The sequence below is a fragment of the Rhineura floridana genome, chromosome 13 (assembly GCF_030035675.1).
Source record: "Rhineura floridana isolate rRhiFlo1 chromosome 13, rRhiFlo1.hap2, whole genome shotgun sequence".
Lineage (NCBI taxonomy): Eukaryota > Metazoa > Chordata > Lepidosauria > Squamata > Rhineuridae > Rhineura > Rhineura floridana.
The window spans coordinates 25162218-25187260 of NC_084492.1; the positions used below are offsets into that span (position 1 = coordinate 25162218).

Sequence of the window (25043 nt, forward strand, 5' to 3'; positions counted from 1 at the left end):
GGTGCACAGAGGTCCAAACTAGACAAAGACAATGCAATTATTTTGGCACAGGGTGTGGGGGGGAGGGAGGGAGATCTATATCAGAAAGGGGGAATAGGGGAGTTAATGTCCCCCCTTCCCATTTCCCCAATAAAAAGATCCCAGGGAATGGTCTGACAGCACATGAGGCTCCCACCTTGCTGAAGCTAGGCAAGTCTGGCTAATGCCAGTGTCTTGAATGGGGGGGGGACGCTTGGAAGTCACATATATGCCACCTTGGATTCTCTCATTTAGTGTGGGCCTTAAATATATATGGCATTCACTACAAAAAATATAATGCATGACCATGATGATTACATTTATATCCCACCTTTCCTCCAAGGGGCTCCAAGTGACATACATGGTTCTCTCCCATCCATCCATGGTTCTCCCCCTCCCTAATTTATCCTCCCAACAACTCTGCGAGTTAGGCTAAACTAAGAGACAGTGACTGGCCCAGGTCACCCTGTGAGCTTCATGGCTTAGTGGGGATTCGAACCTCGCTCTCCCAGGTCACAGTCCAACCCTCTAACCACTGCACCAAACTGGCTGTGCTTGTTTACGCTGACACACTTGGGCCTGGCCTTGTCTTTGGCTCCGCTGGAGCCAGCCTTAGCTTTCCTGCAATGCGGTCTGTGAAATGGCCTTGAGTTATCTGAATTTGTTGCCTGCTTCCCCAGCATCCTCTGTACACCTGTGCCATTGTAATCCTACGTAAATAGGACTCCTGTATATCTGATTATCTGTGTATTTAGATAAATGCACATCTTAAACTTCATTAAAAAAAAATGCTGGTTAATATTATGGAATCCATCCAGCGTGAAATTGCTATAAATAAAACCCTGTCCAGTAGTTTTGATCAATTAAACTCCATAATTAACAAAGATGCTCCATTCATCTTAGATTCCCTGTCAGGGTGTGTGTCATGCCTGCTTGGTTTATGGTAGTGCAAGGGGCTGGCTTGTTTTTAAGGAGGCCTTTTCCCCATCTCCTGGGTGTGATAAAGCAGGGGGTTCCCAAACAGTGGCCCATTGACCAGCAGCGGCCCGTGAGCCTCCTTCGGTGTGTCTGGGGGACACACACACACACACACGTGCCATTTGAATTCTTGGGAAACTATGGAATTCAAATTGTAATACTGGTGAAATATGTAGAATTGAAAGGCATGCACCCTGATGAGGTGCACCTGGCGCCGACGCTACTATCTTTTCGGCGCCCGGTGAAAACCTTTTTATACTCCCAGGCATTTTAAAGTGTATTTTAAACAGCATTTCCGTATTTTGGATGTTGTTTGGTTCGTTATTGTTTTTTTTATTATTATTTATTGTATTTATATATTGTGCTTGTTTTTATCTTTTTGTACACCGCCCAGAAAGCCTTCGGGCTTAGGGCGGTATATAAATTAAACTACATAAATAAATAAATAAATAATTTGCAGTAGAGTATTAAAGGACTTCCACTGGAAGATGAGTTTGTTTAGAAATCAGAACACACTTGGTGATGCTCTGGATTTGATTTAAAAGACACAGTGGGAGTTGGCAAAATTCACATATCATGGGGTTAATGTGGGTTAGAATGGAGCTATTTGTAATAAAAAAAATTGCATACCAAACACACACACAGATTCCTTTTAATCCAAGCTCATATTTTGCAGCATAAATCACTGTGTTAAAATGAACAGCTAGAGCAGCTGTACGAGTCTCTGTCAAAAGACACAGAAATCTGCTCCTCTTCTTTCTTTCAAAGATGGAGTGTGGCCAGTCCTCAAAAAAAAATGGGGGGGGGAAATGAAGCTGGTTTGCACACTCAAATGCTATCACGTTAATGGTTTAAAGCCACAAAAATAGACCAATGGATCAGTTAGTCCAGAGTCAGGAAAAATTGGTCCTCCAGATGCTGCTGAACTGTAACTCTCATCAGCCCCAGCAAACATGGCCAATGGCAAGGGATGATGGGAGTTGTAGTTCCCAACACCTGAGCTAGTCCAACCTCCCAACTTGAAGTTTGTTCTAATTCCCAAAGTATATTCCTTTGCCTTCCCCTGAAAGCCTCCAAAGCAAATAAATTTGACCACCTTTTTAGGCAGCTTATTTAACTAGTGGATGGGTTTCTATTGCTTTGAGCCCAAGCTGTCATTTGATGCCAGAACTCTACAGCATTAGGGATCCTTCAATATGTACATCTCCCTCGACTTCTCTACTTGTTGTTTTAACAACAGAGGCTACTTTAAAAAGGCAGTGTTCCATTCAAATAACCTGGGGGTTATTTTCCTTCAATGCCAGTGGGTGTGGCTTTGCTTTCCAAGCTCTCTCTGGCCCTTGGGAGTCTATATTCAGGCCACATCCCCCAATCTGTGCTGTGCCCTTGGTCATGCTTTTTACAGGCCTGGATGGCTACGTGTCTATGAGAGAGTTTTGCATGGCTGAAATGTAGCCTAATCTATAAAGATAAGTGTTGGGGCTGTGTCTGGGAGCTCATCCACTTTCGGCTCTTGCCCCACCCAGCCCAGCCCAGGTAGGCACAATCAGGAGGCTGTACATGTGGGTATATGACCCTTGGGCTGGGGGAAAAAAAGATTCCCCACCGCTGTCTTAGTAGAAAGCACTTCTGCTCATGCAAGGTATAACCAACAATTTCTCAAAGAGTCTCGTCCCCTGAAACATTTCTCCAGAAGGCTAGAGGAGCCTCTGGAACAGTGTAGGGATATGGCATAAAGGGTTGCAGGAGGTAGAAGAGGGAATGGGGGAAATTGGGGAAATTGGGTTGTGCAGGTCGATGCACTGTCTACAAAGGCAAAGGCGCTGTTGGATCCAACCCATAATGTGCAATACCACTCCCCACCATGGGCATTCCGCACAGCAGGTAGTAACACATCCTACCTTCTGCTGGGACATGCGTAGCATCAGCACAGGAACTCTCTTCACACTGTGGAACAACCGTATGGTGTGTCTCCAGTATACATTACAGGGCTGGCCTGGATGCTGCTTAAAGCTGGTTGTTAGCAGGTGCAAAAACAATGCTTTACAGGGTAAGAAAATGGGAGCCGTAAAATATGCATAGCATAAGGCTCCCCTTTCATTTGATTTGATCCTCTCTCTAGCAGAATCCCAAATCCATAGTAGGGCCAATACCTTTATTAGGCCAATCAGAATGCCACAAAATACCAAGCAAACCTTTTGAATTCTCCAGAACCCTCCATTGGGTTAGGTTTTAAACAAAACAAAGGACAGGAAGAGGGGGGGGAAGCAGTCTGATGTTGAAGCCGTAGAGTCCACATTTAGTCACAGCCTTAAGAATGAAATATGGGTGAACGTAGCAGGTGATTAGATCAGGCTCTACGAGGGTCCTATTAGGGATGGAGAAGAAATTTGATTCAGTTTACATTCAAAAGGGAATCTATCTGAAACAATGTGAGAACTGAATCGCAGCCATCCGTCAAAATTCACACTTCGCCGAATTTTGCAATGCAGTTCTCCAACCAACCAATGTTTACAGAAATGCATATATTAGGGGAAAGCGTACATCAAAATGAACATACATACAAACATGCATTGTATTAGGAGAAATTCCTTGCAGAAATGTGCTCGCTAGTCAATACAAAAATATGTTTATTAGGAGAAATTCACACTGAAATGCTGAAGAACTTTCCTGAGAATTTTTTAAAAAGAAATATTAGCAGATTGCTGAACTGAATTTAGGATTGGAAAAATGAGAAACAGAGAACTGAAACTGACAGATCCGCCCTTCTCTAGATGCTATGCAGGTTTCAGGTTGCACCAAAGACCCCTGGCATGAAGAAACATACAATGGTTGATTTCCATCTCCCCCTCCCATTTTGGAAAAATATAAAATCCAGCCGTAACCAGCCATCACCTTCCTTAAGCAAAACACACAAGTCCCTTCGTGGGTAAAAAACAGAAATAAAGAGAAACTATGGAAATGGACAGCTGTCAAGTCGATTCCGACTTATGGCTACCCTTTGAATAGGGTTTTCACAGTAAGCGGTATTCAGAGGGGGTTTACCATTGCCTTCCTCTGAGGCTGAGAGGCAGTGACTGGCCCAAGATCACCCAGTGAGCTTCATGGCTGTGTGGGGATTCGAACCCTGGTCTCCCAGGTCACAGTCCATAGAATTTTTATATTCATGAAGCTAGAGATTAATTTTGGGTGGTATACTAGGTTAAAAAAAAAGATAACAGAAGCCAAATTGAGCTGCTTTAGTTGGAGAAAATGTACCCTCGGCAGCAATGTCCCTTACTATCCCTCTAGTAGGTTGACCCAGAAGGCAAACTTAATTTTTTTTTAATATCAAGGAGTTGGAAGGGAAGGGGCAGCAGACAGTCAAGTTCTGACTTCCATCTGAAGACATAAACATTCTATCGTTTGCCAGAGAAAGTATTTCAAAGTCAAGCTTGTTCTATCCTGCTCAGCTAAACAAAAGTTGTGTCAGTTCCTCAGATCACAGATTTTGATTCCTATCAAGTATTTTAAGTTACTAATTTTTGTTGTCGTTGCCCCTGGTTACCACACCTATTATTAGAAGCTCCTTTTGGATAAATAAAAGCTGAACTACATGTTCCAAAATTATCACCTGGTGCAGCCCTCCTACAGTTATATCACTTCTGACTGCAGGTGGGGGTTGCGTCTCTGAATGCTCTATGTTTTTTTAAAAAAATACCCAACAAACTGTGCACCATGAGAACTAGTATGAAAGGGAGAAGTAAAGCTACTTTTTTAAAAAAAAGGAATTCTGATTAGCAAGCTAGCTAAATATGGGCTGGATGGAACCACTGTCAGGTGGATCCACAGTTAGCTACAGAACTGTACTCAAAGAGTGCTTATCAATGGTTCCTTCTCATACTGGGGAGAGGTAACGAGTAGGGTACCGCAGGGCTGAGTCCTGGGCCTAGTGTTCTTCAATCTTATTAATGAATTGGATGAGGAGGTCCAGGGCACACCTATCACATTTGCAGATGATACAAAATTGGCAGGGGTAGCTAATGCCCTGGAGGACAAAAACAAAATTCAACGTGATTTTTAATAGGCTGGAAAACTGGGCTGAAAGCAACAGAACGAAATTTAACAGGGATAAGTGCAAAGTTCTACACCTAGGGAAACCAATTGCACAGTTATACGTTATGGGGAGAGACTGTAAGAACTTTAGCCTTGAGAAGACTGAGGAAAGATATGATAGCACCCTTCAAGTACTTTAACAGTTATTGCACAAACCTCTCGGGCCAGAATCTCTTCTCAATCATCCCAGAGTGCAGAACTAGGAACTTTTCCCCCAAAAGTGTTTTTGTACCAATAAAAGACAGGGCTCCTAAGAGATCTAGTTAGACCCAACCTAACCCAATCTTAGATAGGGCCAGTATGGAGAGCGGGATGGCTCCTCCCCCTGGAGAGGTGGCAAAACACTGACAGGTACCCTGTCTAGTCCACCCAGAGGAAGGTGCCATCTCATATATTACGAGCGTCCTCCAGCATCATACTGGCAAGCCTTGGAGTTCTCCCAAGCCTGCTGGTACCTTCCTGTTGTGGGTGGATGGAGTCAGTCTGGGTACACTTGGAGAATGAGTTTGATAGTTATATATACAGGATTAAACTGCAGGCACCAGAACATCCACCATGAGGCTTCTACTTGTCTGCAACATGGCAGCCAGGATTAGAGATTGCCAACCACTGAAAGAAGCAGGAAAAAGTTCCACGGACCCAGATAAAGGCAGCTGGAGGGAAGGGGATTCATACACAGCAATTAAGATTTCAGGCAAGTCAATGGGATTTACAGCACTTAAGAAAAGTTAAAATTGGGACCTGTTTTCTCTAATTAACCAGCTTTGGTAGATTAGATTAGATCTTCAACCCCTTTGTTATTTAAAATACATATTCATAGCACTATATTTTATAGATGCACTGCTCTGGTTACAAAATAGCTCCTACTTTTCTAGGACATAATTTCATTTTGTTTAGCCAAGAATTCATTAAAGAAGCTATAAATAACCTCCTTTAAATATTTAGCCGTGAATAGAGGGTGGACTGGCATTGATGGCTTATTTTAGTACTAACGCAATATGCTTTAGAGCCATAAAATCTACATTTCAGCATGTATCAAACTAATGATTAACACCTCCAATGAGGTTTGCAATATCCAATTACTGTGTGTGTATGTGTAAGCTTACATCCCAAAGAACAGTATTAGCTACCCTACCTCCCTTCAGAACCAAACTTTAGACTTTGGGAGGGGACACCAATATTTCAGAGTAGCATTATAGGGCTTGCATCCACAACTGGAATTGTAAGTATGAGATTCAACACTCTACTCTGGCCAACTATCAACACATAAATCATATAGTAGTCAAAAGCATGTGAACCAAAATTATCAAATGGCTTCCCCCTCTAACCTGGTAAGGGTGATATTTGTGAGGATTGTGAGTGGTCCTTCTTCACTTGTATGATCCTGCCCATACATTGAGATCTGCTTTGGAGATCCTCCTTGCACACTCACCAGTAAGCTTAATTAGTTTGGTGGGCACAAAAATAAGGAGGTTGTAGCCAATGAAATCCTACTCAGAGAAGACCCAGTGAAATAAAGGAACCTAATTTAGTCATGTCCACTAACTTCAATGGGTTTACTCCAAGTAGGACTAGCACTGGATACCACCTGGGGCTTACTTAGGGGTGGCCCCATCGTTAAGGAACTCTTATGCTTTGTGACTACCTTGTTGTTCTTACGTGCCTTCAAGTCAATTACGACTTACAGTAACCCTATGAATCAGTGACCTCCAAGAGCATCTATCATGAACCACCCTGTTCAGAGCTTGTAAGTTCAGGTCTGTGGCTTCCTTTATGGAATCAATCCATCTCTTGTTTGGCTTCCCTCTTTTTCTACTCCCTTCTGTTTTTCCCACCATTATTGTCTTTTCTAGTGACTCATGTCTTCTCATTATGCATTCAAAGTATGATAACCTCAGTTTCATCATTTTAGCTTCTAGTGACAGTTCCGGTTTAATTTGTTCTGACACCCAATTTATCTTTTTTTGCAGTCCATGGTATGCACAAAGCTCTCCTCCAACACCACATTTCAAATGAGTTGATTTTTCTCTTATCAATTTTTTTCACTGTCCAGCTTTCACCTCCATACACAGAGATTGGGAATACCATGGTCTGAATGATCCTGACTTTAGTGTTCAGTGATACATCTTTGCATCTGAGGACCTTTTCTAGTTCTCTCACAGCTGCCCTGCCCAGTCCTAGCCTTCTTCTGATTTCTTGACTATTGTCTCAATTTTGGTTAATAACTGTGCCAAGGTATTGATAATCCTTGACAAGTTCAATGTCCTCATTGTCAACTGTAAAGTTGCATAAATCTTCTGTTGTCATTACTTTAGTCTTTTTGACGTTCAGCTGTAGTCCTGCTTTTGTGCTTTCCTCTTTAACTTTCATCAGCATTCCTTTCAAATCATTACTGGTTTCTTAGTAGTATGGTATTGTCTGCATATCTTAAATTATTGATATTTCTCTCTACAATGTTCACACCTCCTTCATCTTGGTCCAATCCTGCTTTCCATATATGTTCTGCGTATAGATTAAACAAATAGGGTGATAAAATACACACGTCTCACACCCTTTCTGATGGGAAACCAAATGGCTTCTCCATATTCTGTCTTTACAGTAGCCTCCTGTCCAGAGTATAGGTTGTGCATCAGGACAATCAGATGCTGTGGTACCCCCATTTCTTTTAAAGCATTCCATAGTTTTTCATGATCTACACAGTCAAAGGCTTTGCTGTAATCTATAAAGCACAGGGTGATTTCCTTCCGAAATTCCTTGATCCATTCCATTATCCAAGGTATGTTTGCGATACAATCTCTGGTGCCTCTTCCATTCTAAATCCAGCTTGGACATCTGGCATTTCTTGCTCCATATACGGTAAGAGCCTTTGTTGTAGAATCTTGAGCATTACTTTACTTGAATGGGATATTAAGGCAATAGTTTGATAAGTACTGAATTTCCTGGGATCCCCTTTCTTTGGAAATGGGATGTATATCCAGTCTGTGGGCCACTGTTTAGTTTTCCATATTTCTTGATAAATCTTTGTCAAAATTTGGACACAGTCAGTCTCAGTAGCTTGTAGCAACTCTATTGGTATGCCATCTATTCCTGGTGATTTGTTTCTTCCAAGTATTTTAACAGCAGCTTTCACCTCACATTCTAAAATTTCTGGTTCTTCATCATACAGTTCCTCCGTGAATGAATCTGTCTCCTGGCATCTCTTTTATAGAGTTCTTCAGTGTATTGCTTCCATCTTCCTTTTATTTCATCAGTCAGCGTGTTCCCCTGTTGATTATTCAACATCCCTGCTCTTGGTTTAAATTTCCCTTTCATTTCTCTAGCCTTTGGAATAGGGCTCTTGTTCTTCCCTTTTTGTTGTCCTCTTCTATTTCTATACAATAACTATTGTAATAGCTCTCTTTGTCCCTACGTACTAGTCACTGTATTGTTGCATTTAGGGTTCTGACTGTGTTTCTATCTCCTTTTGCTTTTGCTTTCCTTCTCTCTTTAACCATTTTAAGAGTTTCTTCAGTCATCCATTGAGGTCTTTCTCTCTTTTTAACTAGAGGTATTGTCTTTTTGCATTTTTCCCTGATAATGTCTCTGACTTCCTTCCATAGTTCCTACCACAGTGTCTACCTTACAGGCTTTCAAGTGGGCCTTAAAGACTTAATGCTTTAATGTTGCCTTTCCCTAAGAGTGTAATTGGCATATATAATCAGAGCATCTTTCTCACAATAATGTAGACCAACCTGATCTGTCTATATGCCTTTTACACACACCAGTCTGGGAAGGTATGGCCTAAAAGGCAGCCTGCAAATACTTTACATAAAGAAATAACAAAAAGACACATTCATAACATTTGCATGCAGCCTTTCTACCAAGGATCTTCAAGATCTATTTTAGCCTAGTAACAATCCTACAAAGTTAGTTGAGAGAGACTAAGTCCCCACCCCCAAAAGGAGCTTCAAAAATTAATGGCAATTTGATCACGAGTTCCTCAAATCCCACCCTAGCACTCTAGCCACTGAACCACCTTGACTGCCAAGGACGATTTATAGATGGTCACTTTAAAGCTAAGTTCCTTATCCTATGGAGCATCATGGATATCCCACAGTTTACACAGAACACAATGGGTTCCACTCCATATTTATATTGACCCACACATGGCTAGATTTTCTTATCCAGCCACCAGTTCCCAAGTTTTCCCTTTCTGGCAAAGTCTCATAAATAACAGAAGAAAAGAAGTCCGGGGTAGGGGTAAGGGAAGAGGTATCCTATGCTTTTTATCTGTCAGGTTGTTTTTAAGATCCCTAATTTAATCCATGAGAAGCAGAAGCACCTTGCTTTACAACTGCAACAGGACACTTAATTTTGCTGCACTGTAAAAATTGCTATGACTTGCTTAGGCACTAAACAAATGATTAGGGTAAGTTCATGGCCAGCTCAAGACATGCCATTGCTTGAGGCAGAGCAACAAACTGTGTGTCACCTTCCCCCACCCATATCAAAGAGCAGAGTACCCAAAGCCAGTCAAATTACTTTGACACCTGAAGCAGAATGTCCCAGAAGAACCTCCCCCCGACAGTAAAAATGCAGCAAGCCTGTTGATTTGAGCTTGGATGGCAATAAAGATCTAATGCTTGTTCTTATTGTTGAAAGGTGGGTGGAAGAAAATCCTGCAACCTGTCTTTGTACCATTCGCCATGGGCAGGATGCTGCCGCAGTGTACAGCTGAAGCTCTAGGCTGATAGACAGCTTCCTTTTGATTACATGTCCATGCTGTGTCTTGTATTCAAGATGCAAACTCTGAACAATAAGGATACAGGGCCGATTTCTTCCTGGAACAGCCCACAACAACAGAATCACATTTTTGAATATACAATGGATTGGGAGGATCTCTTCAAGGCTTTTGTTTAGGGTTAAGCTCCTCTCCCCATGAGCACGTAATTTCCATTGACATTAATAAGTGCTTCGTACACAAAGAAAAGAGAATAAACTGCTCCACATTGGAAAGGTCAGAGAACATGCTCAGAGAATCTGGAACTGAGAAAATGCTTCCGTCCTATTTTATAACCCAAAGGAAAATACTTTCAATATTTCAGATTTTTTTTCTTTTACTTGAAAAGTGTAATTTTACAAAATACCATTTTTTCCATCAAAGAAACATCCCTGCAAAGTACGTGAACACAGCATTCTGTTTCATAGATTCTATACAAGTAAAGTTATCAGAGGTTTTATGCTAGTAGGAAAGAAATGATTTGTCAGCACAGACACCTAAAAGCAACCCCTACAAAACAACGGGGGATACAAGCGAGTCTTAAACGCTAAAGCAAATAATGAAATATAATTGTTGGCTCTATCTGAAAGTTTCAAAGTTTCTTTCAAACAACCCATATGGTATGTAGAACATCACATCTGGTACAAAAGTCCTGTATTTAGGTTTAAACACACACACACAGCCTTATGAAGATTATTCTTTTGAAAATTATTCCAAGTGCTGTTATCATAAGGCAAACATGTACAAAGGTGCTGACTGCATACAGGAATATTAAGAAAATAAGAATTCTGAAGTTTTTCCTCACAGATTTTTTAAAAAAGAAATACCACCAGCAGAGGTCTAAACATGAACAGTATCAAATCAACACAGCCTGCCATTTGAAAGTCCCATTGTCTACGCAGGAGCTAGGTCTTCTGCAGCATTCTGGCAGCTTTGAATTTTGAAACCCTCTTTGTAGTTTCTTCTGAAGCTTCAGAGAGAACTTCCTCAGATTTTCGCTCCAGAATGGTAGGCAGGACAGGGTAGGCAATAACTGAGTGTGGTGCTGAAGCAGGAGACAAAGGCTCCTTCTCGACAACAGTTCCAGAGAATGCCTACAAGAAAAAAAACTCAAAAATAAGCTCAGATATTGAAAAGTTCATTACTATCTTTTAGCCAAAAATATGGAAACTGCACTAAACCCACCAGCAGCTCTTTGAAAAACAAAATTATTATAAACCTAGCTTATTATGGTTTTCTTTTGAATAAGCTACGTTCATAATAATTTTGTTTTTCAAGGAGCTGCTGGTGGGTTTTGTGCAGACTGCCAGTGATTCTAAGGAGTACTATGTACAACCATTCATAACTGTATAAAAGTTCTAGAACAACAAAAAATTGTCTTATTCATGACATATGTTTAAGAACATAAAAACAGATGCACTAGGAAATTTTAGCTCAGGCAACTAATATAACTTCACAGATTTGGGGTCTGACAATATTTCAATCATATTGTACTTTCAAGGTTTCATATCTTGGGCCTTGTTTAATTATTTCAAGTTGACACACACTTGCCACACAAACTGGAAAGCACATATTTTGTGTACATATTTTCCCCTGGTTGTCGTTGTCATCATCATCACAACAGTCAAGTAAGTTTTTTTTAGAAAAAATCTTTCTATAAAAGATTTTTATAGAAAAATAAAAGTGGTAGACAAGCTCAATATATATTTTAAGTGCAGTAAGACTGCTAGGTGATTCCCCTTTTTCCTTCCTAATAAATTAAAACATGCAGTTGTAATTATACAGCCACAAGAGTGGCTGTATACTGTAGCCAGCATGGATTTTTCACATTCTGCCATGTTAAATTGAAAATACCACCATGCCATTCTGATGCTTCCCATAAGCTCATTTCAAAACAAAATCTTACAAAACTTAGTCTTGAACTCAGAAATGCTTGCTTAACAACCCTCTAAATTTTCATGGCAATACACAAAACAGAGAGAATCCAAAGAGAGAATTCTCAGAGAGTTCAAAGTCTAAAACAAGAGAAGAAAAATCCAGACCCCTGTTGGACATTTTTCTGTCAGTGGTTTCATAATATGTTGAAATTAATTAAAAATCAGACATGTTCACAGAGTACCTACAATCCTATTACTGACCTTGCCCCACACTCTGACTTTCATCTTCTACCGTTTAAAAGTTTAAAAAACGCCTGGCTGATTTTTAATTAATTTAAGAAATCTAACATTGAAGTCTATGATAGCGCAGGCATGCTCAGTAAGAACCAACTGTGAGTGTTCTAAAAGCCAGGCTAACAGCTGTTTGGCTAATCAAGCGGCCACTCCCACACCAGACATTTATTCTACTTTAAACAAACATGAATTCTGGGAAGTGTATTTTGTGAACAGTTCTCAGAGTTATTAGGAGACCCTTCTTCCCCTCATAGAGTTACAATTCCCAGAGTTCTCTGGGAAGAGGGCCTGACTGTTAAACCTCTCTTCCAAATATGGAGAACTACATTTTTGTATGTTTGTTGATGTTCTTCTTACTTTGCTTCTTTCCTGTGTTACTACTGTTTCTACATAGAATCTAACCTAGAAAATGTTACTTCACTCATTCATCCTAGAAATGTGTCAGATTTATCTTTATTAATTTCAAAGCCTTTTTATTGGTCAATATCATATGATGGTGTTCAAATTGGAGATTATATTCTATTTCGGGTGCATTAACAGATGAATCTGAAACTGCAGCTTTGATGTAAAATTAGGATTACAATTATGTTGCTACTTACGCAGTGAATCTAGCTGTTGAAAAAAAACAAATGTGGCCTGCCCAAAATGCTTGTGTTCAGTCTGCTATGCTTAAACCACTCCACTTAAGGAAGGGTGGGCATGGTCAATTAAAAACACAGAGCACATCTACAAATTTGCTAGAACATATTTCACCTCCCACTGTTTTATCTTGTGCAAACTGAGATACTTCTCATGTCTGGCAGAAACTATTCTGCAGAATAGTCAGTTCCATTATTCTACAATTGTTTTTGGAGGGTTTTTTAGTGTAAATTATGTTGTGTTGCTGTACATATTCACAGAAACAGAAGCAAAAGAAAATAATTTATCATAAGAAACTTCACTAAAATTGCAAAGTAAATCAAAGATATTTAAAGTGAATTATCTAAACTACATCAACTATCTTAATATTGTTCCCTCCTTTCTGCTAAAAAAAGATGAGCACAGCACACGTCTTCTTTCTGTTACTTTGGCTGATTGCAGAAGTTGCCAAAACTCACCATATGCTCAGAGGCACATGTTACCAAATTCTAACAAGCTACACAGCAAGTGGATTGGACTGTGAAAGACAAATGCAAATTGTGTTTGCATTTTTACAAATTTGTAGGGCAGTACAATACCTCAGAGAGGAAGTCAGGTCTGCTGCTCCTCCGGTGCATTCACTCTAACTGCCCAACTTCTCTGTTTTTTAAAGTTTCATAGAAATATCTGTTGGCTACAGGTACATTCTTAAACCACAAGTGTTTTTTTTGCCTATTAGTGAATATATATATATACTCCTTTGGGCATAAGTGGGACATAAAGAATACAAAGTAGCTGACCAAAATGCTAGTCACAGACAGGAAAGATCATCAGATTTGAAAACAAAATAATAAATATTTATATTTATTTTAAAAGCAAAGGTAGCAAAAGGAACAAATCAATATCTTTTACTAGAGCCGAACAAAGCAAAAGATAAATACTAAACTGAGCCCGCTCCTGACTACATATGAAACTTCTTTATGCCAGTTCAGACCATAGGTCCATTTATTCAGGTCTTGTCTACTCTGCAAAGTGTGGCTCTTCATGGTCTCAGGTGTAAATGTTTCCCAGTCTTTGGAGTGGAAATGCTAAGGATTAAACCTGGGCCGTTCTCTGTGCAATGCCATGTGCTACTATTGAATAATGGACCCTTCTGATTAATTGAATCTAATGGCTTAGATCCAAGCATAAATTAACTTAAGAATGGAAAGTTTCCCATCCCCTCTCCTGCAGCAATTCATCTCTCCCCTGCAAAAAATCTCTTTGGAGGGTCAGGGAGCTCTCCTGAAAATGAGCAATGGGGTGCAGGAGACAGGTGGGGAAGGACGGGAAATGCCCAAAATCAGACTTAGATCCTAATGTAAGTTAGCTTAAGGAATTTCACAGAGTGGAATTTCCCACTAACCCCCCCCCCCAGCAACCCCTCACATCTCATTGTTCAGGATGCCCACAACTCATCCAGAGAGCCTTTCTGTTGGACAGGTAGCTGAAGGGGCAGGCGCGGCGGCAGAGGATGGGAAACTTTCCTCCCATGAATAGCCTTATTATGGTGACTTATCTTAAGATGCAAACCAGCATTTTTTAAAGAAAGGACAAACAGGTGTTCTTTAAGATACATCCCCCTGAAAGAAGTGATGAAATTTCATTAACGAGGCTGAGTTGCAACCAGTATTTGTAACCCAACAGCTTCAAGAAAAAAGGAAAAAAAAGAAGCCAGGTGGTAAATATTTAAGGAAAATCATGTATATTTGGTGTGTTTATTACAAACAATTGAAAGCAAACCAACATAACTGAAGAGAGGTGAAGTTTCCTTTCATTATGACAGGTGCACATTTATTAATTCATATTACCAAATACAAACATTTTCAAGACGATTAGTTACTTATATAAGCTGAGCTTGTTCACTAAGCTGTTACTTATAACAACAGACTAGAAATGCTATTAATACTCGGCCCATGGAAGTCTCATTAAATTTCATACATGACACTTATGGACTGCTGCCTCTGCACTGGAGGCTGGGGAAATCGCAAAGAAACTGAGGCAGAACTTGCCAATGCAAACACAGCCCATGAAAAGGTTGTTTTAACTCTGTGTTGGTGTGTTAAAGTACATTTAAAAGGCATCTTCAGGAGCAGTATGTCTTCTACCCTCATGCCTCACTGATGCACTTTCTGCAAGCATCTGACTGATCACTCTAGGAAAAAAGGTCTCTGGATTAAATGGATATTTTAGTCTGATCCAGCATAGTTCTTCTCATTGAGAGAAAGCTGAAAGTTGTGACCAAAATGCTAAATAGAAGCTTTTCATTGGTCACTTTCAGAAACTGAGGCCTAAACTAAATCCCCACTTTCCCCATCACAGTCCAGTGCCTCTCCCAATGAAAGGTACTGCAAGAGTTTGTATGCCTCAACTCCTTGTGATGCTATTGGAGTGGGTAGTCCTCTGGGCAAGTTAATCAACTGCTGTCAGGGTATCCTGTTCTGTGGTTTCTTTAATCTATTTGCCCTCAAGAAAAAAAAGAAAGAGACAGTACTGAACTAATAAGCAACCCTACTTTCACTGAAAACCATGGAAGTTACTTCCCAGTAAATGCACTAAAATGGTTTACCTGACTCAGGAAAGAAAGGGGCATCTGTGTTCCAGTTATATGGATGTGGGGAAAGGGTTGGTCTTGTGAAACACCCCTACATGCCTTAGTCTTAAAGAATAAAAGCATCCCTGTAGAAAAAATTATGCACATTTTTGCTGTTCTGCCCAAGGAATAAGCTGGTGAGGCCCAAGGAGACAATTTATGAGAAATGAAATTAACATTAATAAGATTTCTTATTTGTCCTACCATTTTCTCCTAAAAAAGTAATTAAAAATAAAAAACTCTCTCTGTACCTCATAAGCTCCTGACAATGGCAATGTTTTTTTGGAAAGATGCTCCTGGTCCCCCTCTTCTTCCTCCTCCAAGATTCCTTCGCTGTTATCACTATAGGTAGTTTCATCATAGCTCATGCTCCGCAGAATTCCTCTTCTGTCTTCGAACTCAGCAGCACTGCTCTCACTGGTATCACTACAAACACTATTCTCACGGCTTCGAGACTTCAAAATTGATTTACGAGGGACATATTCTCCATTCACAACATCAACAAAGACTCTGCAAAAGGAAAATGGGAGGGAGGAGAGAACCACATGACAAATTCACAATAATTTCACACTGTTATTGGCACAAATTAATTATGATGACTTTGCCTACTTAACTTCCTTACTGAACCCTTTTAAATGGTAGATGGACTACATTTTGCAACTCAGCTGTTACCCTGCCTCTTTTGAGTGGCTGCCTATCACTTTTCTTCAGAGTAAATAAAACTTGTATTTCACAAAACAAAACTGTAAACCAACTGAAGGATTGTTTTTATAGAGGAACACTTTTTTTTGCTTTTGATGACCAGATTTGACTTCCAAGTACCCAGCACAAAAGATAACAGTTTACGGTTATTTAAATGAAAAAGATCTGAAAAAGTTTTGAGCTTCACAGACTTGATGGAGAGTGGGGTGGATGAAAGGGGAGGGAGGGAGAGATCAATGGTCTGTCAAGTCCTGTATTGTCTATACCCTTGGCTGGCAGCTTCTCTCCAATGACATTGATCGTATTCCAAAACATCTGCAGGACATCAGGTCTTTCCCAGCATCAACTTGTCTCTAATCTAATACAACCTTCCCCAACCTGATGTCCTCCCAATGTTTTGGACTACAACTCCCAGCAGGCCCAGCCAGCATGGCCAATGGTCAAGAATGACAGATGTTGCTGGATTACAGTTCCCGTCAGGCACTTGGTTGAGGAAAGAGATGTCGGGTACTAAATTTAGGACCTGTTGCATGCAAAGGGTATGCTCTAGCCCAGCCATTGAAAACAGCATGCAGGTATGAATTTAGTTATTATTTATTGTAACAATTGTAACAATAACTTATTGTAACAATCTTCAGTGTGTGGACAAGGTATCCAGAGTAAAGCTGGCACAAACTCACTGACAACTGCCCTAACCAGGACTAACTCCTGAGTGTAGAAAGTGCTACTAACATCATGGGTGCACTCAATGCCAAGAAAGTAAAGCATTTTAGAAGAGTAAGGAACATGCCATCCCAATATGGTTTTGAAAGTTTTTCAGCGCTGAAAATCTTTACGTTAATACACATACATACAGATGTTTTGCCCTTCTAACAATATTCACTCATAGGCAAAAAACCTTGCGGTTTAAGAAAGTACCTATAGCCTACAGATATTTCTATCAAACTTTAAAAAGCAGGGAAATTGGGCAGCTATAGTGAATGCACCAGGGGAGGAGGAGACCTGACTTCCTCTCTGAGATATTGGACTGCCCTACAAATTTGTCAAAATGCAAACACAATTTGGGTTGGTCTTTCACAGTCCAATCCACTTGTTGTGTAGCTTGGAAGAATTTGGTAACACGGGGAAAGGGGAAGGAGGGGACTGGAAGGGGGTGGGTAGGGAGAGGCAAAGGAAGGGGGAGGGAAGCGGCAAGAGGGAGGGGATAGGAGGGAGAAGAGAGGGTGGGTTTGATCTAGGGTTGTGAGGCTCAGGGCCTGAGAATGATTCTGTATCTTTAAGAGAAGACAAAATTCAGCCAAGTACAGGTTTTCTTGCTGTAATGGGAAAAACCACAAGGTGAAATTCTCCCTTCCCCCTGCACAACTTTTAAAGATACAGACAACCTCTTGGAGGCCGGGCCTGGCAACCCTAGTTTGATCATTTGCATACTTTTTGAGTTCAATGGGATTTATTTCTGTGCAATCATGTTTGAAAATGGCCTGGACTGCCTTCAAGTCAACCGAACTTATGGCGATCCTTTGAATAGGGTTTTCATGGTAAGCGGTATTCAGAGGGGGTTTACCATTGTCTTCCTCTGAGGCTGAGAGGCAGTGACTGGTCCAAGGTCACCCAGTGAGCTTCATGACTGTGTGGGGATTCAAACCCTGGTCTCCCAGGTTGTAGTCCAACACTGACCTGGGGGAGGGGCGGTGAGGGGAAGGAGATTGGGTAGGAGGGCACTGGGCAGAGGGGAAAACCCTTTGCTTTCCAAAAGGAAAACATTGTGAACAGTATCATTGCTTTTCAGCGTTCCCTCACCTTTTTATTCTATAGCAGGCACATGTAGCCTCCCACCCAAATTTAAAGCAAAGCAGTCCCTGGCCACATCCACACCAGGCCTTTATTTCACTTTGGAGAGTCATGGCTTCTCTCAAAGAATCGTGGGAAGCGTAGGTAGTGAAGGGTGCTGAGAGTTGCTAGGAGATGCCCTGTTCCCCCTCACATACCTTCAATCAGAGTGAGTGACTGTTAAACCAGTCTGGTCACTGGAGCTCTGTCAGTGGAATAGGAGTCTCTTCTCACAGCACCCTTCACAAACCACACTTCCCAGGATTCTCTGAGGGAAGCCATGACTGTCTCACATGAAATCAAAGTCTGGTGTGGGTGTGGCCCCAATTAGCCAAGCCCAGCAGCTGTGAGTGTGGCTTTTAGAACACTGATAGTTGGTTCTTACTGAGCATGCCCGATGTTATCATAGGGTTCCAGCCAAAATTTCTTAAATTAATTAAAAATCAGCCAGGCATTTTTTTTAACTTTTAAACTGCAGATGATGAATGTCAGAGAATGGGGCAATATCAGTATTAGGATTACAGGTACTCTGTGAACATGGCTGATTTTTAATGAATTTCAACAGATTATGAGAACTCAAAGAAAAAAGTCCAAAAGGGCTCTGGTGTTTTTTTCTCTCTTTTTGGACTTTGAACTCTCTATTCTCTCTGACTGTTTTGTGTATCGCCATGAAAATTGAGAGGGTTGTTAAGCAAGCGTTTCTGAGTTCAGGACTATAAGTTTTGTAAGGTTTTGTTTTGAAATGAGCTTATGGGAAGCATCAGAATGGCATGGGGAGGTATTTTCAATTTAACATTGCGGAATGTGAAAAATCCATGCTGGCTATAGTATACGGCCACTCTTGTGGCTGTATAATACATATGAAAACATAAAACAGCAGTATCTACTAAATGTCCTAAATGGGTATATTGGCAAAATGCAACACAAATTTACTGTTTTTGTGATTCTCATAATGGCCAAGCCATTTTTAAGGAGCCATTTAACACTGAATGAACAATTATCAAAAATGAATAATACAGAGTAAGTGAGATATTCCTACCAGGTGCAATTTGGCATACAAAAGGTTCAGGAATACATTATCCAAATTATATTAATTACATGTAATTAAATTGGATTAATTATTAGCTGTGGCCCTCCGACTCATGGTAGATTATCAACTGTTCTACTACTGTACATCGCAGAAAGAATCATACTCCACCAAATTGTTCTTGCTACAGAAGCCATACCGATAAATGTCTGCTGGTGTTTTGATGTTGGGCAGTTCTGTAGTTGAGTGCCCATTGCCATTGCTATTCTTTCGCTTCCGTTTTGCCTCTTCTTTCTTTTCACTGAATTTCAAAGTAGTATTTTTTCCTGTGTTTATTCGTACCTGAAGTGAAAACACACGAGTCATAAATGATCAGGCTGTAATCAAGATGGCAAAATCTCATTATTTAATCAGTCAAGCAAACCAAATGCTAAGTTGCATGGCATCCCCATATGTCGGGGTGGGTTCGCCTGCAATGCTAAATTGTGGTTTAGTGTTGCCTGCCTAAGACCTAAGGCTTAGGCTCGTATGCATCCCACCCTCTCTGGCATGACTGTGAGAAGTTGTTTCATTTTCCTTTAACTGTGGCTTGTTATGCATGAACCTGGAACAGTGATTAGTCTTTTGGTTAACCACAATCTGTCATGGCTTCAAGACCAACAAACTGTGGTTACATTGTCTATAGAATGTTTCAAACAAGCCTAATTCAAACCATTGTTTCTGAAGCTGACTTGTTTAAACTAACCACACTTAAGGTTAACCACAGTTCTGAATCTGGATGAGATGTGGTTAAACCATAACAAAACTAAACTTGAATGCAACTCTAAGCACCCTTGTCATAATGTGTCCCATGATGCACCTTCACACATCAGGAAATCCACTGTGACAATGAAAAATCTATAATTCCAAATCGCTTGAGCTATTGAGGGCTATAGACTAAACTGAATAAAAAGTAAAACAAAAGTGTGGTTCATCAGACGGGAGAGCAAGCAGCAAAGGGTTAATTCTTCTTTTTAGTCAGAAGGTTGGGGCACAAAATGTGATGCTATCAGAAGAAGAGATCCTTCCCATTTCACTTTCTGGCTCAAATTTAAACTTGGGAGCAAAGCCAGCCTTTATTAACAACAGCTTCAATACACGTTCCCCCTCTCCCCCTAATGCTCATAGACAGACAGGGACAGAAACATTAGATCACAGAGCACCTCTCAGCTCTGAGCCTCAGCACTAATCTATTCTCATTTCAACAACATGACAGGAGAAGAGTGCCCCAGCTCCTTAGGATTCCTGAGTGCAACTCTGCAGAGGCTGCTTCCCCACATCCATCTGGAGGCTTAGAAAAGGGGCTGCAGCACCACCCCGCATCAAGCAATGTTTCCATGGACATGAGGATAGCCCGTGTGTGATGGCAATGTTAGATGCAGAGCCCATCTCTCTTTTAGGCATGGGCAACCCTGCCCCTACCAAACCTTCAGGACAACAGGAGGTAGTGAGATGGCATCTTGCCCCTCCCCCAAATCACCCAACACTGAGGGCAAATTGTCCCATCCGGAACTCTTCCCATGGATTAGTTAGTCAATGATGGTGGTTATTCCATAGCTAAAAGCCCCCAGGGGGATGTGTAGGAATGGGGATTCTTTAAGCTCTTGCTGGAGTTTACAGTCCAGATGCCATAGCAGAAGATGCAATATAAACAGCATTCCCACCATGCCCATCAATATCTACCCTCTTTTCCTTAGGAATTAAGGGTACCAGGAACAAGCTGCTATGAGAGATAACTTCCACTTCTAATAGTGTGGTTTTAAAAAATTTGCATGCTCTCTTCTGTGTTCATGTACAGTCCCCATGGCTTATCGAGGGGAGAATCTTCCTGTTTCAGTAGAGAGCACACAAGATCCTGACATCACAGCCTGCGGTCAACTGAATGAATTCCTTTGGCCAGGGTTCCACTCCAGTTTCTCCAAGCCACACTTAAGGCACAGGAACATCACATCTTTCTCTCAAGCTATTGATTCTGCTGTAAACCCTCCCAGAGCCTCCACTCCTTGGCGGCTGGTACACAAGCATCTATCTTGGAGGATGCCACTAACAAAACCTCTTCACAGGCAAATAACTACTATTATCATTCTGGTGGGGTGAGGAATTAACTGCCAAGAACTTGTGGTGCAGGATCAGTGCTGGTCTCTTACTGGATGCCTTCCAAAGTTGGGTTCTGTAGTAGTCACTGTGGTGAGGGTGTTATCTATCCAATAATGTCTTTGGATATCTTTTGTTGCCTGCATCCATTTCAAAAGAATGAGAATGGAAAGTTGGACTTAAAAGAAAGGTCCCCCCTACTGAACACATATGAGAGAAGGCAAACGCACCCTAGACAAGTGGTATCTCAGGAACATATGCGATGGAATCCTCCAAGTTCCTGAGAAGTCATAGTGTAGGATCTCCTGAGGAAATCTCAACTTTATTTTTCTAGTTTCTCTCTTTATTTTGGTTGGCTCATCGACTTTTTCAGTGAAGTTCCTTCTAACTATTATTTCCAACAACCTGGAAATGGAAAGGATCCTCTCTTCAGATAAAAAGCTAAGTTTGCTAACCCTACTTCTAAACAAAGGCATTAACACACTGCTTGCTCTCAAAACCTACTGAACAGAAGGGACAGTCCAACTTCCCAATTTTAGGATACCTAAATCCAATAGGATTTTGAGCAGTTTTTTTGTCAGGGTGTAGATTTTAATAACATATTCTTTTTACATGTGATCTTTTTCAAGTTGAAGGATAAGAGTTTAGATTAGAACAACAAAAAATCTCCCTTTTATCTGATCATTCCATGAAAATAAGTTATTTGTTAGAACCCTAAAAAAGCTTGGTTTCTTGATATGCAAAAGTAGCCTCAGGTTATGTGAAAAATGCATTATGAGGGATAATTCAACAATCTCCATAATATGAATTCAACAATCCTTGTAATACAAACCCTTTTAGGTTCCACAGTATGGGAGAAATATATTGTTGGTATGGAGTGCTCAGCAATGGCTAAATCATCCTCATCATCACTGCAATAATGATTTGGGCCATTAACCTGATCTCTGAACACTTCAGAGTTGGTTACATCTTTCTGAAAGTTGCCCTGAGTATTAGGTTCTTCTTCTCTATCAGCCCTATTCACATCTGTCTTTTTTTCTTCTCTCTCTTCTTCAGAGGAGGAAGCGTCTTCTCCATTTGCCTCAACAGCATCAGAGACCCTAGAGTGAGGATGCGGAAGGATGAAATATCACTTTCAATTAAAAGCCTTAAGATGAGCACTTAGCTGATGCTTGTGCATTTGAGGGCTTCTCTCTTCTTTTGTAAGACAAGGACAAAAAGAAAATAAGAAGAGCACGCTACTAGATCAGACCAATGGACGGGGCACTGCTGAAAGTACCGCTACAATTCTCAGAGCGGTTTGGCAATCAATCCCTCTTCCCAGGGAACTTTGGGGGCTGAAGAACTCTGTGAGGGGAAGAAGGGGCTGAAGAACTCTGTGAGGGGAAGAAGGGTCTCCTAACAACTTTCAGCACCCTTACCAAACTATAGCTCCCAGGATTCTTGGGGGAAAGCCATGACTGTTTAAAGTGGCATAATACTGCTTTAAATGTATAATGTAGGTGAGGCTTAAGTACAATTATGCAAATTTGGGGTTATTTTAGAAAAAACAGTTTAAAACCCAAGCCTGGAATTCTAGCATGGACGAAGACCGTATCTGCACTACAATGTTATATCAGTTTCCCCTTTCCTTGAACTGTCATTCCTCTCTCCCTACAAAGAATCATGGGAATTGTTATTCAGTGAAGAACTGTGGAAGGGGTCATGGCTCAGTGGCAGCGCATAGACTTTGCATGCTGGGTTCAGTCCCTGGCATCTCTAGTTAAAAGAATCTGTTAGCAGGTGATGGGGGAAAACGCTGTCTGACCCCCTAAAGAGCTGTTTTCAGAGTAGACAATACTGGGGGTAACTGGACACATAGTATGACCTGATATAACCTGTATAGTTCTCAGTTTCCTCCCCTTCACAAAATTACAAACCCCATGGTACCCTGGGAAGAATGAATTACTGTCAAGTTAATTGAAGTCTATGGTGAAAATGTGAGCCAGCCAGAAGATTCCTCACTTATTACTAAATAATTACATTCTGCTATCATTAAAATGATTAAAATAGATAAATGTGTTTTTCTGTTTATGCACATCAGTATCCAAGCCAATTCTACGATACTGGCTGGCCATTTTGCTTTTGTTTAATTCGTTTTTATCCCAATCCTGTAACAAAGGAAGACTACAGAAGTTCTGGTTTTCTGGACGAAGAGAAGAACTTTGAGCTTTCTGTTTGCTGCAATCCAAAATAGAAAATGTTGCAGAAACAGGAAGTAATGAGACCATGGGTATAATAATCACAGAAGGTCGGATACACAAAATGCAACACTGCATATGGGATTGCAATGCGCTATAAACTGAGTAAGAGTTTGTTCACCAAAAAAAAAAGGCTAGGGGGGCGTTTGCTAGAACTAAACCAGTGCTAAGAAGCAGATTTTTTTTTAGCTAGTCTTAAACTCAGGAAGAGTTTCCATGCCTAGGATAGTGCTCAAAATATGCAAGTTTGACATAACTGGAAGCACAAATCACTAACCTGACTAACTCCAACCCGTTTTGAGGATCAGACCTGATTTAGTAGTAAGGTTTGATTCAATAAATATCCAGGCTTGAATCCTAAAAGGTCTCATTTCTTTTGGGCACAGAGCTCCAACCTACAACTGCTAAGGTACCTGTCAAGTTCGCCAAGGATCTCTTCTTGCCTCTCAAGTTCATCTAGTCTGGCCCAAAGGTCTTCCTCTCTTTTCAAGTCCCCGCTGGATTTTTCATCAGTTCCATTTTCTTGAAGATTTGCCTCAAAAGCAAATGTTTTTGGTTTTGAATGAGGTTTGTGAGCAGTTCTGTATTTTCCTGGGTAATTAAACAAACCACAGTTTTTTAAAAATATCATTGCAATCATAATTCAAAGGAAAGGAAGAGGATGAGAAAAGGCAATTCTAACAGTGAGCTTTGAACAGACAAACAAAAATCCTTTGTTTTAAATTACTACTAAAGTTTTAAGTAGTGCCAATGAAGTAGATGAACTGTCCCAGGTTAAAAAGTCCTTGCTGTTATCCAAATGCCAAGGCACATGTTTTTCCCCAGACCAGTGAACACTAATTCTGGGACATTTCCAGTGCAGGAATTTTGCATCTATGGTATCATAGGAACATAGGAAGCTGCCTTATATCAAGTCAGCCCAGCAGTCCATCTAGTCCAGTATTGTCTTCGCTGACCGGCAGTGACGGTTGGGGATTTCAGACAGGAGTCTTTACTTGTCCTAGCAAAAGATGCAGGGGCATGAACCTGGGGGTTTGCTATACAAAGCATGTGCTCTGCCATAGCTATGGCCCTATCAACAAAGCAACCAGAATTCAATGTGGTAGTTTCTTGCATATTCCTTAAAATGCTTTAGAACATGGGTGTAGAAGGTGTTTTAGAACATGGGTGTGGAATATGTGGCCCTTCAGATGCTGCTGGACTACAACTGTCATCCTCCCTGACCATTAGCCATGTTGGCTTGGGCTGATGGGAGTTGGGAGTCCAACAACATCTGAAAGGTCACAGGTTAGCCACCCCTGCTTTGCAGCATACTCCACTGTGTGCTGGGCACACAATACATGAAAAAAATTGTATTAACAAGAAAGTCTGGAAACTCTATTCTGGACTCTTCAGAGAAGACTCAGAAGTTTTATTTTATTTTTTAGTGGTAAGGGTATCACAATCATCTACACATGTGCCTCTAAGCTATAAATATATTTTGCAGTTTTCAGATGTACCTAGAGAAACCTAACCTAACACACTGCAAGTTGCTACATTAAATTAGAGACTATTGGGTTTTGGTATTACACAAAATAATATGTAAAATACAGATCCACAATGGCCGAGAACATGTTAAAAACAAAACAATAACGCTCACCTTTTGTTTCAGTGGCATTACTTTCTGTTACTTCTCTTATATCGACAAAATCGCCTGCTGCCTAGTTGGAAAAATGTTAGCGTAAATGAGTATTATTTGATAGGACTACTCCTTGCTAAGCTTTGGCATTTATGGTCACTTAATAGCAAGCAGGCTTTAGACTTCTGTGTCTCAAACAGCAGTTAATTAATTAATTAATTA

At 40.7% G+C, this 25043-nt stretch overlaps 1 protein-coding gene across 3 annotated transcripts in view; it reads right to left on the reverse strand.

Moving 5' to 3' along the window:
• Nucleotides 1-10169: 10169 nt before the first annotated feature.
• The window catches only part of URI1 (URI1 prefoldin like chaperone), a 56091-nt gene continuing 41217 nt past the window's right edge, over nt 10170-25043 (reverse strand). For all 3 annotated transcript variants that reach the window (XM_061594152.1, XM_061594153.1, XM_061594151.1), the window contains 6 exons: nt 24843-24903; nt 23617-23794; nt 21796-22063; nt 19030-19172; nt 15523-15781; nt 10170-10944 (listed from right to left, as the gene is read on the reverse strand). In XM_061594152.1, coding sequence (XP_061450136.1) covers nt 10756-10944; nt 15523-15781; nt 19030-19172; nt 21796-22063; nt 23617-23794; nt 24843-24903 — 1098 coding nt within the window. In that variant the 3' untranslated portion in view covers nt 10170-10755. The remainder of the gene's footprint in view (nt 10945-15522; nt 15782-19029; nt 19173-21795; nt 22064-23616; nt 23795-24842; nt 24904-25043) is intronic.